Here is a 15,261-nt window from a genome sequence, read left to right on the forward strand (position 1 = left end):
AACTCTGTTTTCCTCAGTTTTCTCATCTGACAAATAAACTGGAGAGGGAAATGACAAACCAATGTACTATCTTTGCCAGGAAAACCCTAAATGGGGGTCACAAAGAGTTGGACATAATTAATTGATTAAAGAATACATATTCTCTTTTTATGTGTTTTGTTCAGCTACCTTCTCTTTATCTCTCTTCCATTTCTTCTACCCAGTTCTTGTTTTGGAGGTATAAGGATTCAAAAACATTTTTATTCCATGTTTATTAAACACCCCAGAAATATTTTCTTGTGCAAAGTAGGGTAGAAAGAAGATTGTATGTAAAACAACAAGTCTGTTGCTTATCGCTTGCTTTTTAAAGAAAGTATATAATAAATGAACATATTATTTTCAAAGTTATCTATTTGCTTCTTAAAATTCCTTTTCTGTATATTCGAAAAAATTAATTAATCTGCCCTTTTTATGGCCTACCTCTATACTCCTGAAGTAAAAAAAAGCTCTGCTATACAATACATAGCCTAGTTAAATGGATTTTCTCATTGATCATGTCCAAAAATGTGTGCCTTTTTCTGTGTTTTAATTTGAGTGGAAGGTTTCATCTTACTTAGTCTTTTAGTCTCCTGTTTTATCATTACTCTTATCAGAGTTCTGAAATTTTACAGAGTTGTTTTTCTTGATAATTCTATTATTGTATATTTTGTTTATTTCATCACTTTCTACAGATCTTTTTAGTTTGCTCTAAAACTATTTTGTCACTTCTTATGACATAATATTTCATTGCATTTTCCAATAGGGAGATACCCACTTAGTTTCTAATTTTTGGCTAAGAAAAGAGCTGCTGCATTTTTGTACATATAGGCTTTTTTTCCCCTCTGGATTATAGTGTTATTGGATGCACACAGAGGATACACACAGTTTAGGCACTTTTTGGAAAAAAAAGGAAGGGATCAGTTTTCCTCCAACCTCCTTACACCACCACTCCCTGCCTCGACAGTATTTGTCTTCTTCTTTTGGCATATTTGCCAGTCTTATGAGCATGAGTTTGAACTTCAGAGATGTTTTAATTTCTTTATAGAATTGTTATGATTACTAATTGGTTGGATTTCTTTTTTGAAAACTGGCTTTTATCCCTTTTACCATTTATCTATTGAGTTATGGCTTTTAGACTTTTTAAGTTTGAATCAATTACTATTTATTTATTTATTATAGCTTTTTATTTACAAGATATGGGTAATTTTTCAGCATTGACAATTGCAAAACCTTTTTTTCCAACTTTTCCCCTCCTTTCCCCCACCCCTTCCTCCAGATGGTAGGTTGACCAATACATGTTACATATGTCAAAATATAAGTTAAATACAATATATGTATACATGTCTAAACAGTTACTTTGCTGTACAAAAAGAATCAGACTTTGAAATAGTGTACTATTAGCCTGTGAAGGAAATCAAAAATGCAGACAGACAAAAATAGAGGGATTGGGAATTCTGTGTAGTGATTCATAGTCATCTCCCAGAGTTCTTTCACTGAGTGTAGCTGGTTCAGTTCATTACTGCTCTATTGGAACTGATTTGGTTCATCTCATTATTGAAGAGGGCCAGATCTATCAGAATTGATCATCATATAGTATTGTTGTTGAAGTATATAATGATCTCCTGGTCCTGCTCATTTCACTCAGCATCAGTTCATGTAAGTCTCTCCAGGCCTTTCTGAAATCATCCTGCTGGTCATTCCTTACAGAACAATAATATTCCATAATACTCATATGCCACAATTTATTTGGCCATTCTCCAATTGATGGCCATCCACTCAATGTCCAGTTTCTGGCCATTACAAAGAGGGCTGCCACAAACATTCTTGCACGTACAGGTCCCTTTTCCTTTTTTAAAATCTCTTTGGGATATAAGCCCAGTAGATCAGTTACTATTTTAGAAATGAGAACTTTAACAGAAATTTTATACATCCTCACAGTTAATTTCTTCCTTAATCTTTTAATTTGTTTGATATGAATTTTTATGTTGAGGTCATGCATACATTTGGAGCTTATTTTGGTATAAATTATGAAGTATTTCTGTAAGCCTGATTTCTTCTAGCCTACAATCCCAGCAGTTTTTCCTCATATGAGTCCTTTACCCACTGATTAGGTTTTTAGGATTTATTGAATACTAGGCTAATATATTACTATATCCTTGTAAAAATTGTCCTTGTTCTTTATTCTTTTACTTTATCAGGGTGTACAATCTACATGATTTTCCAGATTAAATTTCCTCAATTTCTCCTAAATTTTGTCATAGTTCTCCTCACCAAATTTAATTTGACTTATTAGTCCAAATTAGACTTTACTAGTCCTGAGCTCTCCAAGTCACCAATGTGATTTTCTTTTTCATGACTCTTATATGATTCATTTCCTTCTTCCCTTATTTCTATTTTCCCCCACAGAAACCAGAAATTGCATGGTTATCATTAGTATTTTGTGAACCTGTGATTTTTATTGAACTTACCAGGTGGTGTTTCTAAATTGTTAATTCAGTCAATCAATTGAAGACCCTTCTGTGCACACCACCCCCAGTGACCTTGGCCTTCTCTCAGATTGCCCATACACACAAGCCATTGCCATGCTATGATCTTAAGTATTTCCATGGTCATCCCCATGCCATAGTACTTAATTAGCTCTTTGAAAAGTTTTGATGCTTATGTTTTGTGAATTGAATAAAGACTATGAAAGATTTATTTTTGTAGCCTTCAAAAGAGACGACATAAAGACCTGGATTTGGTGTCAGAAGAACTGAATTGAAGTTTCAGGTTCACTGTATGACTGGGCAAGATGCTTTTACTTCTCTTACTTCAGAATTCTCATCTTTAAAAGGATAATTATGTTTGTATTATCTCCTTCACTGCAGGGAAATTATTTGCTGATCTATATTTAAAATAAGGTTGGAAACCTTTATATAAAAGATACAGCAACTTTATGTTGAAGTAGATAGTATTTCTCAGAGGAGGGATTTCCTAATTTTTTTTGACATGTCTTTCTCCTAGGAAATTTAACTAACTTTCCCATGTTATTTGTACATACTTAGTACTTATCAGGAACCATTTGTTGTATAAATTAAAGTTATATATAGGAATATTGGATGTTGTCCTCATTACTAAAATTTCAGGATAATGGAGGTGATTTCTCTTACACTGAGTTAGGTAAGATACTACTGTATAGTAGGTAATAGATATATCAGGTTTACACTAGAATTTGCAAGTTAGTCATGTTTACAGTACTCTTACAATTTTTACATTTAAAATTTTTTGTTGATTAAAAATAATTAAGATCATATATATCATGTTAAGTAATAACATTTTATATTTTCATTTTAAAATAGTCTTTGAAATCACATTTCATTAGCCTTTTTACTCTGGATTTTTAGTGTGGAATATAGAGTCAGTTCTGTTTGATTTGCTTTATTGGAACTTCTTTGCAAGAGAATTTCCTTCTGCCCCAGGAGGCATATAACTATTTTAATGGCATTTCAGGAATAGTTCCCGATTTGCACAGAAATCATAATAGCTCATATTTACATGTGATTTTGTAAAAGGCTTTTTAAAAAAAATTATTTTTGTTACATTTTTAGTTACTCTCTCCTACCCTTTTCACCTTGTACTAGAGAAGGCATCTTGTACATAGATTTGTAAATCTATGTAAAACCTTACTATGTATAATTCTACTTTATTTCTCTGGACATAGATGGCATCTTCTTTCAAAAATTCTTTGTAGTTGATTGGTTGTTGCCAATTTTCTTTGAACTATATTTCTGTTACTGCATACAGTATTATCTTACAGATGTTCATTTCACTTTTCAATATTTCATGTATGACTTTTCCATGTTTTTATAAAGTCAATCAGCTCCTCATTTCTTACAGCACAGTAGTATTCCATCACAATCACATATTCACAACTTGTTTAGCCATTCCCAAATTAGTGGGCATCTCCTCAAATTCTAGTTTGTTAACACTACAAAGAGAGTTACTGTAAATACTTTAGAACAGAAGGTTCTTTTCCTTTACTAATCAAGACTTAATAGTGTTATTTCTGGCATATTCACAATTTTATTGCTCTTTGAGCCTAATTTCAGATTGTTCTCCAAAATGTTTGGATCAGTTCATACAGTTCCATCAACAATATATCAGTGTACCAATTTTTCCATATTCCCTCCAACATTTGTGATTTTCCCCCTCTCCTAATTTTAGCTAACCTGCTAGGTGTGAGATATCTCCAAGTTGTTTTAATTTGCATTTCTCTATTTATTAGAGCATTTTTTCATATTACTATATATAGATTTGGTTTTTTTTATTTGAAAAACAGCTGTATATCTTGACTATCAATTGGGAGATAACTTACATTCTTTTTTTAATCAATTAATAAATCATCTATTTATTTATTTATTTATTTATTTATTTATTTATTTATTTATTTACTTATTTATTTATTTATTTATTTATTTATTTATTTATTTATTTATTTATTTATTCATCCATTTATTTATTTATCTATCTATCTATCTATCTATCTATCTATCTATTTATTTATTTATTTATTATAGCTTTTTATTTATAAGATATATGCATGGGTAATTTTACAACACTGATAATTGCCAAGCCTTTTGTTCCAATTTTTCTCCTCCTTCCCTCCACCCCCTTCCCCCATATGGCAAGTTAATCAATACATGTTACATATGTTAAAGTATAAATTAAATATAATATGTGTATACATGTCCAGGCAGTTATTTTGCTGTACAAAAAGAATCAGATTTTGAAATAGTGTACCATTAGCCTGTGAAGGAAATCAAAAATGCAGGCAGACAAAAATAGGGGTATTGGGAATTCTATGTAGTGGTTCTTAGTCATCTCCCAGAATTCTTTCACTGGGCATAACTGGTTCAGTTCATTACTGCTCTATTGGAACTGATTTGGTTCATCTCATTGTTGAAGAGGGCCACGTCCATCAGAATTGATCATCATATAGTATTGTTGTTGAAGTATATAATGATCTCCTGGTCCTGCTCATTTCACTTAGCATCAGTTCATGTAGATGACTTACATTCTTATAAATTTAACAAGATGTCTCTAATATATTTGAGGTATCAGTCCTTTATCTGAAAAACTGTCTATAAAAGTTAGCCCCAATTTTCTATTTTCCATCTAATTTTGTACAAAAAACCCTAATATAATGTAATTAAACTTTTCCATTTTACATCTCCCAATGCTCTCTGTCTCTTGTTCATTCATAAATTCTTCTCCTATCCATAAATCTGATAATGGGTTCATGGTGTTATAGTTTTCTTATGATTATCTCCCTTTTTATCTAGGGTCATGTATCCATTTTGACTGTTTGCTAGTAAATAGTGTAAGATATTGGTCTATTCCCAATTTTTGCCAAGATGCTTTCTACTTTTCCCAAGAATTTTTTACCAAATAGTGTATTCTTATCCTTAAAGCTTAAATCTCTACATTTGTCAAACACATGCTTATTCAAATCATTTACCACTGTGTATTGTATGTCTACTCTTGTTCTATTGATCTACCTTTCTATTTCATAGCCAATATCATATAGTTTTGATAAGTATTGCCTATAACATAGTTTAAGATCTAGTACTGCTAAACCTTCTTTCTGAGATGCTTTTTAAATAATTTTTGTTTTTAGATTCCTTGAAATCATACGACATGCCTGGTCATTTGGCACCATTGTCATCAATGATTTCTTCACCATCCCCTGTACCAGAATGTTTTTCAACCTCAGTGGTTCATCCTCCTACTCCTCCACCTCTTCCACCTCCTCTATTAGTTTCTAATATCAGTGATTCAAGCAATTCAAGAGATGGACTTAAAAAAGAACGTCATATTGCAAATAAGACCAATGCTAGCAAATGTGCAGGAAACCAGAGAACTAAAGATGTTCCCAGCATGATGGATGTTCTGAAGGATATGGATAAAGTCAAGCTGCGTGCTATTGAACGGTAGGTTGGTTTAATTTGATATACAATTAATCATTTCTCAATGATGATTTTCATTTAAATGAAATTTTAAATATTGAAGAAATACATCATTTAAGATTGCATTATACAAAATAAAACTATGTAAGCTATTCAGGTTTCTTGATGCTGTAAATTAAGCTACTATCTTTGTGTATAGTTAACTTTATATAGAAAACCAATTTTTTCTTTTTTTAAAAAAAAACTTTATTGACATGTTTAATTTTTTTACATCACTAGAATTTCTCTCAGTATCCCTTCTCCCTATGTCAGGAAGCCATATCATATAAAAAATAATTTTTTGTTAAAAGAGGGAGAAGAGAAAAAAAAAAAAGCAAAACTGAACAGTATATTGAAAATGCCTGAAAAAGTATGATGTACCACAATTGTGACCTCCCATAGACATAAAAATAATGTCTCATTTTGTATCCTAACTCAACTCATAACTGTTTTATCCATAATGAATGGCTTGTAAATTCTTTTTTTGTAGTCATTGTGACATATTTCTTGTGGCATATTATATATTCATATACCACAATTTAGTCATTTTCCAATTGATGGACATTATTTTGTTTCCAGTTCTTTGCTATTACAAAAAGTTGTGCTGTAAATATTATTATGTCAGTAATAAAGGGTGTGGACATTTTTAGCCCTTTTTTGGTATAATTCCAAATTGGTATACTGATTCATAGATAAAATATCAACAATGCATCAGTATTCTTCCACAACCTCTTCAGTATTGACTATTCCTTTCTTTTGCTCTTTTCCAATTTGCTGGGTGTGAGGTTAAATTTCAAGGTTGTTTTGATGTGCATTTCTCTTATTCTTATAGATTTGGAACATTTTTTCATTGGATTGTTAATAGTGCTTTCCTAGGTAATTTGTGTTTTCTAGTTAATTGAATATTTGGTTATTAATATTAAATTCTCTTGTTTGATTCTTCCTTGTGTAGTCTGTTCCATTGGTCTATTTCTCTATGCTTCCAGCATTACCAAATTGTTTTGATGACTTCCTCCCTTCCCATTCCTTGTTCATCATTTGCTTTACATGTTAAATTGTTTTGTTTCTCCATGAGTTTAATTATTTTATTAAGTTCTATAAAATATACCTTTGATAGTTTATTTTGACAATAAAATTGTAGAGTAGCATAGCCTAGTCAGTCACGAGCACAGAATATTTCCACCACCATTTAAGTACTTTTTTGTAGTTATTTTGAATGGAATTTTTTTTTTTTTTTTTTTTTTTTTGTATTATGTAGAGGGCTGCAGATAGTGGGAGAATTCTGGGTAAAGTATAAGACCCTTCAGCCCAGAGGGAACCTGCTAACAATGTCTAGTTGGCTCCCCATCTTCCCTAAAGGCTCTTGCCCTTCCTGAGAACTCATGGGGCATTGACAACTTGTATTCTACTTGAAGCAAGGGATACTTACACTAAAGAGGCATTTACATATCAACAGCAGAGTGCTTATAGTTAGCACATGCTCAGTGTGTGGTAGTGATGTAATTGTACTAAGGTATTTAAGGGCTGAGAGGACTTGAAATAAATGGACCCCATTTTTGACTAGCCTTGTGGGTCTCCTGATTTTTCACTCCCTCCACCAGGGCTGGTCTTGAGATTCTCCAGAGAGGTAGTCCGGATGGTATATTTTGGCACCCCAGCATAGGGACTCTAGAAAGCACACTACATTATTGCCTTTTAGATTTCGTTATTATAGTGAAATGATGCTGAGAAAATTTATTTCATTAGATATGTCCTATTCCTAACTAATCTTCTGTGTAGATATTATTGGATATTAAAAGCTTCTAATTAAAATGGGAAGAACCATTATCATTCCTGGGGAAAGTGTGTGCCCTATTAATAGAAAGTGCCTACATTTATTTTCACATAAAAAGAATAAGTATATAAGGCTGTAAAAAATTCTCTGTATAATTTTTGTGTTTACATAGAGGAATTGTCATTTAACAAGTTTAAAAACATAACAAATTTGGTATAGAGCTGTCTTTTAGGTTGCCATGATGCTTAATTTACTCTTTTACAATAAATTGTATAATTTAAGAAAGTGTATTTCTCACTGCTTGGTTTTTGACTTTACTGGCTGGCTTAGGGTAGATTCTTCCTATGAATGATCATTCCACCATCTATTACCAACATATAGTTAGCCAAGACAACTAGGCATGGGACTTTTTTAGGTTATGGTTTATAGATTGAAAAAACAGATTTGCAGCATGGCTTAGGCATTAAAACCAAAGTTCATGGAACAGGAAGATAAAACTGGAGTACTATAACAATTTTGAGTTGAAAGAGACTTCAGAGATAACCTAATCTTAATTATTAGAAAAAAAAAAGTATAAGTTAAATACAATATATGTATACATGTCCAAACAGTTATTTTGCTGTACAAAAAGAATCGGACTTTGAAATAATGTACAATTAGCCTGTGAAGGAAATCAAAAATGCAGGTGGACAAAGGTAGAGGGATTGGGAATTGTATGTAGTGATTCATAGTTATCTCCCAGAATTCTTTCGCTGCGTGTAGCTGGTTCAATTCATTATTGCTCTCTTGGAGCTGATTTGGTTCATCTCATTGTTGAAGAGGACCAGGTTCATCAGAATTGATAATCATATAGTGTTGAAGTGTTTGATCTGGTCCTGCTCATTTCACTCAGCATCAGTTCATGTAAGTCTCTCCAGGCCTTTCTGAAATCATCCTGTTGGTCATTTCTTACAGAACAATAATATTCTATAACATTCATATACAACAATTTATTCAGCCATTCTTCACTTGATGGGCATCCATTCATTTTCCAGTTTCTGGCCACTACAAAAAGGGCTGCCACAAACATTCTTGCACATACAGATCTCTTTCCTTTCTTTAAAATCTCTTTGGGATATAAGCCTAGTAGTAACACTGCTGGATCAAAGGGTATGCACAGTTTGATAACTTTTTGAGCATAGTTCCAAATTGTTCTACAGAATGGCTGGATGTATTCATAATTCCACCAACAATGTGTCAGTGTCCCTGTTTTCCCACATCCCCTCCAACATTCCACATTATCTTTCCCTGTCATTCTAGCTAATCTGACAGGTGTGTAGTGGTATCTCAGAGTTGTCTTAATTTGCATTTCTCTGATTAATAATGACTTGGAGCATCTTTTCATATGGCTAGATATAGTTTCAATTACTTCGTCTGAGAATTGTCTGTTCATATCCTTTGACCATTTATCAATTGGAGAGAGAATCCTTGTTTCAAATAGTTTTGGCCCATAACAAATGCTGCCTCTGAATTATATATTCTTTTCTCCTTTATCACTGTAAATAAAATAAAAAGTTTCCACTCAAGGTTCAGCCTCATGTTGACTAAGTTGCTGTAATAAATATATTTTGACTCCTGAAGATTGGGGAGGTAAGATTCAAGAAGCGAGGTGGAAAAAGATTTACTTAATTAATTACAAGCAAAGTACATTTTTCTTAGGGAGTCGAAAAGAGAGTGAAAAATCATGATAAATTCCTGCTGCAAATAGAATAAAGTTGAAGTTTAATATTAGTTTTCTCTTATATCTCTTCTACATCTTTTTGAAGTCATGCAAAACATTTCCGTATTAGCAATGTAAAAGAAACCACAAACAAAATTATAAAAGTAAAGAAAATTTAAAAAGTAAGCTTCAGTACGCACTCAGAGTTCATTCATTAGTTGTCTTTCAGAAGGTGGATTGCACTTTTCATCATGGATCATTTGGAATTGTTTTGGATAATTGTCTATTCAAAATAGATTTCACAGTTGATCGTTCTAGCAATATTGCTGCTACTATATATAGTGTTCTGGTTATACTAATTTTACTTTGTGTGAGTTCATATAAGTGTTCTCAAATTTTTCTGAAACCATCCTGATCTTTATTTCTTTATAGCACGATAGATTTCCACTCCAACTTATTTAGCCATTCCCTAATTGATGGATATTCCCTCAATTCTTAATTCTTTGCTAACAATAAAAGAGCTGCTATAAATATTTTTGTACAACTAGTTATTTTCCTGTTTTCTTTAATACCTAGTAGTGGATACCAACAGTGCATTAGTGTCCCAGTTTTTCCATATCCCCTCCAACCTTTGTAATTTTCCTTATTTGTTGTGTTAGCCATTTTGACAAGTGTGAGAGGGTACTTCAGAGTTGTTTTTAATATAAAATTATTCAGTTGTGATTTTTAAAGCATCTTTTAGTCACATGACTATTAATAGATTTGATTCCATTTAAACTCCGCATTTATATTCTTTGATATTTATTTATTAATTGGGAAACAGCTCTCATTTTTATAAACTTGTTTCAGTTCTCTAAATATTTAAAAAATTAGTTTTTATCAAGAAAACATGTTGTTGGAAAGTGTTCCTTCCCCAATTTCTTGTTTTCATTCTAACTTTGACCGCATTAGTTTAATTTGTGCAAAAGCTTTTTAACTTCATGTAATATAAATGATTTATTTCCTATAATTGTTTAGTCATAAACTCTTCCCTTATCCGTAGATCTAAAAGGTATATATTTCCATGTTCCCCTAATATGCTAATGATATTAGGCTTTATGTCTAAATCATTTATCCATTTGATAGTATCTTGGTATATAGTGTGAGATGTTGATCTATGCTTGAAAAGTGCTATACACAATCGAAAGAGGCTTCGATCAGAGGGATCAAGTTTCTCCGTCACTGAAAATTTCCAAAGGCTGAATGCTAGGTTATGAAGGAAATTGTTTTAAACTATGGCTTAGCAGTTCTAGATTTCAAATTATATCACAGAGCAAAATCAATGCAATAATCTGATATTGTCTTAAAGAATAGAGTGGTGGATCTGTAGAGTAAGTACACAGTACACAGGAATATCTGACCATAATAATCTAGTATCTAATAAACCTTTGGGTAAAAATTCAACATTTCACAGCTTCCATCTGTGGCTTTAAGTTCTGCCTTTTCTGGGGTCAAGGAGAACAAACTAATCTTTCTTTTATGTAACAATTTTGAGTCACTGAAGAGAGCTTCATATGTTCCCTACGACTTTTTAGTGCTAAATAACATCCTTCCACTGATGGATTTTGCATTTTTCTGTTCTATAAGGCTGATCTGGTTTTTCAGTTACTCAGGGTTCAGCTCTCTTTTAGAGATCTTTTTATTTATTTTATGTAATCCTGTTTAAAATGTAATCATGTTTTTTGATCTCTAGGTCCACTTATTTGCTGCTTTGGTTCATAATGTCACTTCCCATTTCCCTAGGTTTAAATTACTCATAATAACCATTTCTTACTATTTTATATATAATAGTAAGAAATGGTTATTATGAGTAATATTGCACAGTTTGTTCAGCCATTCTTTCAATTCATGAACACTCTTTTCCCCCCCTTCCCTCCTCCCAATGGAACATTCTATGAATGCTTTTGTATATATGGAACCTTTGTATCTTTCTATGATCTCATTGTAGTATATCTATCCAGCAGTAGGATTACTGGGACATGAATCTAACCAGTTTTTTTCAATTTTTCTTTCATAAAGTTCCAGATTTTTTTCCAGAAAGACAAGATCAATTCATAGCTCCACCAACTAGGTATTAGTGAATCTGTGGTCTCATATCACTCCAATATTGATTCTGGGTTGTTTCTCTCTCCCCCTTGTCCCCTCCACCCCCCACCCCCCCTTGTCAATTTTTTTTGACAGTTTGACGGTTTTAATGTGCATTCCTATTTTTAGTGATTTGGGGTATATTTTGAAACTATTTCTTTCCTTTCATCACTTTATGTATTGGGAATGATTTTAGTGTTATATTTTTGTCAATTCCTTAAATGTCTTGATTACCAGAATTTTTTTGGTGATATTGGATGGGAAAAATCTCCCTAAACTTTTCAAAATTTGAAGGCTTTTATATATAAAATTTATCAAGCTCTGCCTTATATTTCTCTACTTATATATGTTTATTACACATAACAAAGTGATTAAAATTTTAATTTATTGAAATTTCTATAGGTCACCTGGAGGGAGACCTGTTCATAAGACAAGAAGACAAAGTTCACATTGGGATCCAGTGTCTATAATTTCTCATGCACTTAAGCAGAAATTTGCATTCCAGGAAGATGATTCCTTTGAAAAAGAAAATAGTTCTTGGGATTCTTCATTTTCCAGTCCAGAAACTCCAAAGGTACCTTTGATAATGTGTCATCAAGATAGAATTTTCCTGATATACACTATCTATGCAATAGAATTTTGAAGATAGATCTTGTTTCCAGATTCTGTTAATATAATTAAACATAATTGATTATATGGTTTTGTTGATACTAATTACTATGTCTTATTTATTTGTACTATAGCCTGCAAAACACAATAGGCTTTTTAAATTAAAATACTTAGATCATCTGTTTTTCCTCCCCAATTATACCAATCATCTTATTCTTTGAAATTCTCATTTGATCTTTAAAACAATCCTATCAGTTTTGAATATATTACTACTTGTATTTAAGTGAACTATGAATTTATATATCTGCTGATGGAGCCAAAACTTGAATCCAGATCTAACCTGCATCCCTTGATTGTACCTTGAGCTCCATGTGATAATTAAGAAAAGATTAAATTATGCTCCGTACATTAAGAGGGCAAAGATAATAAAAGATTTCCATGAAAATGGGTAAAATAAAATTAGAATTTTTAAAGTAATGATTTATTTATGCAAAGAACTATAAAAAACTAGATGCTATTCTGTCATGTTCAGAAATTATTTCAAGCATGTCAGTTTTTCATCAGATTGTGAGTTCTTGTGATTTTTTTTTTTTTTTTACTTATTCTTCATGTTTCTTAGCTCCTAACACAGTGAGATATTGAGATAATTAGTCAATTGAAAATTTGTTTGCATTTTGCCTTTTTCATAGTATATTTAATTAATTTTTGTGTTTTAAAATATGCTTAATTTTAGTTTGGACGTCGTATCTTGCAGCCAAATGGACAATGTACCCAAGAAGTTGACGACAAAGTATCACAAAGATGTCAGTGTTAAAAGTTTTACTTCTCTAGTTAAGAGTGAGCCAAACTTGAAGTAAAATTGCCTCAAATTGTATTAAATAGTGGCAGGACCACTTTTTAAAGAACTAAATAAAATGGGATGCACTGGAATATATTAATGTGTAACTATGAAGCTTACCTATGTGACCTCTTATAGATTTTTCAATAGTCAAACTTATGAATGAGATGTATATAGGTTTTATTGCATATGCAATTGTATCTTGAAAACAAATATTAGATGACCTAATATTTCTTATAATAGAAGTGCTCAAGTGTTGCCATGAGAGAAACCATTTTAAGTGTATAATGAAATCTTAGACTGCAGTATAATATATACCATTTATTCAACAAGGTGCTAAGAAATTAGAACTCCTCTTCCAGTTTTAGAAAGCTGCTATACCACTATCATGGATATCCTTCCTAATTTATTTGATTAATTCAGGTAGGTAGCCTTGTGCCTTTTCTTCAAGTGTAGCAATCTCAGCTGGCTTTAAATTGTCAGTAACCTGGTTGTCTTTATTAAAGATTGTAAGATTTTAATTTCTTTATTCAAACAGCTGTAGGTTGACTCACTAAATGGTTGCACTTTGAGATTTGTAAAATTGTTCATGTCATGTTGTTATGTTCACAGTTTTGTTTTTTTTTTTTTGCCCTTAAATGTGGTTTTACAGAAATCCTGCAAACATAAATTTTTAGGGAATCTTTTGCTTCTTAAACATTGCATAAACTTGTTATGTAAATGTTATATGTATCATGATTTTTTCCCTCTGTTCATTTTCTATGCTAAATTTTTTGTAAATAGAGTTTGTAAAATAAATGTACCTTCCCTACTTGTACTGGATATCTATTGATGCATGTTTGTTTTGTCCTGAAATATGTTTTGCTAGGAGTTTTGGGGTTTAAGAATAAAGGAGTAGAAAAACAATCACTTCCTTTCATTAGTAGGTATGCACATTTCTTTATAATTTAAGTACCTTAGATAATATTTATATAAAATGCCAAGTTTGAGGTCACCACTTGACTGCTTTGTATTAGGTTTAGGTATTCTGAGAGAAATGAAAACTGTTTAATTTCCTTAAGTTATACAAATGATAATTTATTTCTTTTGTTTTAATTAAAAACAAAAAAATGTTCCTTAAACATAAGACTTTATTAAAACAGTTTTCTTTGAATCATGCAGTAGTGATTTATTATGCTTTCTAAAATTTTCTCTCTTCCTTTTCTTGTTCTTAGGAAAAATAAAACAACTTTTCCTTATATTCCTCTGAAAATTGCGTGTAAGGGGAGGGAATTACAAGTGAGGAAAGTATTAATTGATATATATCAATAAGCCTGGGTTTTCATCTTATCTGCCATCTTTGAGTTTTGTGATCTTATATAACTTTTTAGTTATTTAGTTCCTGTATGATAGTGGGATTAGATGTTGATCTGTAAGGTCTCCTCTTGTTCCCACATTCTATGATAGAATTATGGATATCTGAAATGCTATTTCTTTATTGATACAGATCACAATCTCTCTATAACTTAATAGATAAATCTCTGAACTAGTTCTTGGATGACAGAGTCCATCCATTGCCTGGTCCAAATAATATTTTGAAAAAAGAAACCAATACCCAGAATGTTGTTGCAATTTTTTTCAACTTAATTAGAATTTGATTCAATTCAACAAAGATTTATTGATTACTAATATAATGACAAATGTTTCTGCCCTTAAGAGGCTTATTCTACTAGGGAGGAAACAACACAGTAAATATAAAATAATTTTTTGGGAAGTGACATTGGCAACTTAAGGGAATTGGAAGGACCTCTTGAAGGAGCCAGTTTACCTGGATCTTCTAGGATGGTTTGAGATAAAATATTGTGTACAGAGAACAGAAATTGGGCCAGTTTGGAGGATAGCCTATGAGGAAGATCATGTGAATTTAGCCTAAAAAGAAATTTTTAAAAATACATTGCCATTTAACCACACTTTGCCTCTGTTCTCTCAACTGTAAGATGAGGATAATCTTCCAGGATTGTTGCTAGAATCAAATGAAATTTGTAAAACTCAGCCTGCACTAGTGCTTTGCTTTTTCTTGATTGGATCTTCCTCCAGGCCATGCCTGTTAATTGGGAGTGTCCCATAGGGCTCTGTCCTTAGGCCCTCTTGTCTATACCTTACTTGTTGTTTTACCTTGATTATTTTATCAGCTTTCATGAATTCAATTATCTCTGTGGTGGTGATGCTCAAGTCT

The 15,261-nt window shown here is 31.8% G+C and overlaps 1 protein-coding gene across 4 annotated transcripts in view; it reads left to right on the forward strand.

The window, feature by feature from the left end:
- Positions 1–14,199, forward strand: part of MTFR2 (mitochondrial fission regulator 2) — a 42,525-nt gene extending 28,326 nt beyond the window's left edge. For all 4 annotated transcript variants that reach the window (XM_074309761.1, XM_074309762.1, XM_074309763.1 and 1 more), the window contains 3 exons: positions 5,675–5,987; positions 12,002–12,173; positions 12,942–14,199. In XM_074309761.1, coding sequence (XP_074165862.1) covers positions 5,675–5,987; positions 12,002–12,173; positions 12,942–13,022 — 566 coding nt within the window. In that variant the 3' untranslated portion in view covers positions 13,023–14,199. The remainder of the gene's footprint in view (positions 1–5,674; positions 5,988–12,001; positions 12,174–12,941) is intronic.
- Positions 14,200–15,261: the final 1,062 nt, after the last annotated feature.

Source organism: Sminthopsis crassicaudata, chromosome 4 (genome assembly GCF_048593235.1).
Source record: "Sminthopsis crassicaudata isolate SCR6 chromosome 4, ASM4859323v1, whole genome shotgun sequence".
NCBI lineage: Eukaryota > Metazoa > Chordata > Mammalia > Dasyuromorphia > Dasyuridae > Sminthopsis > Sminthopsis crassicaudata.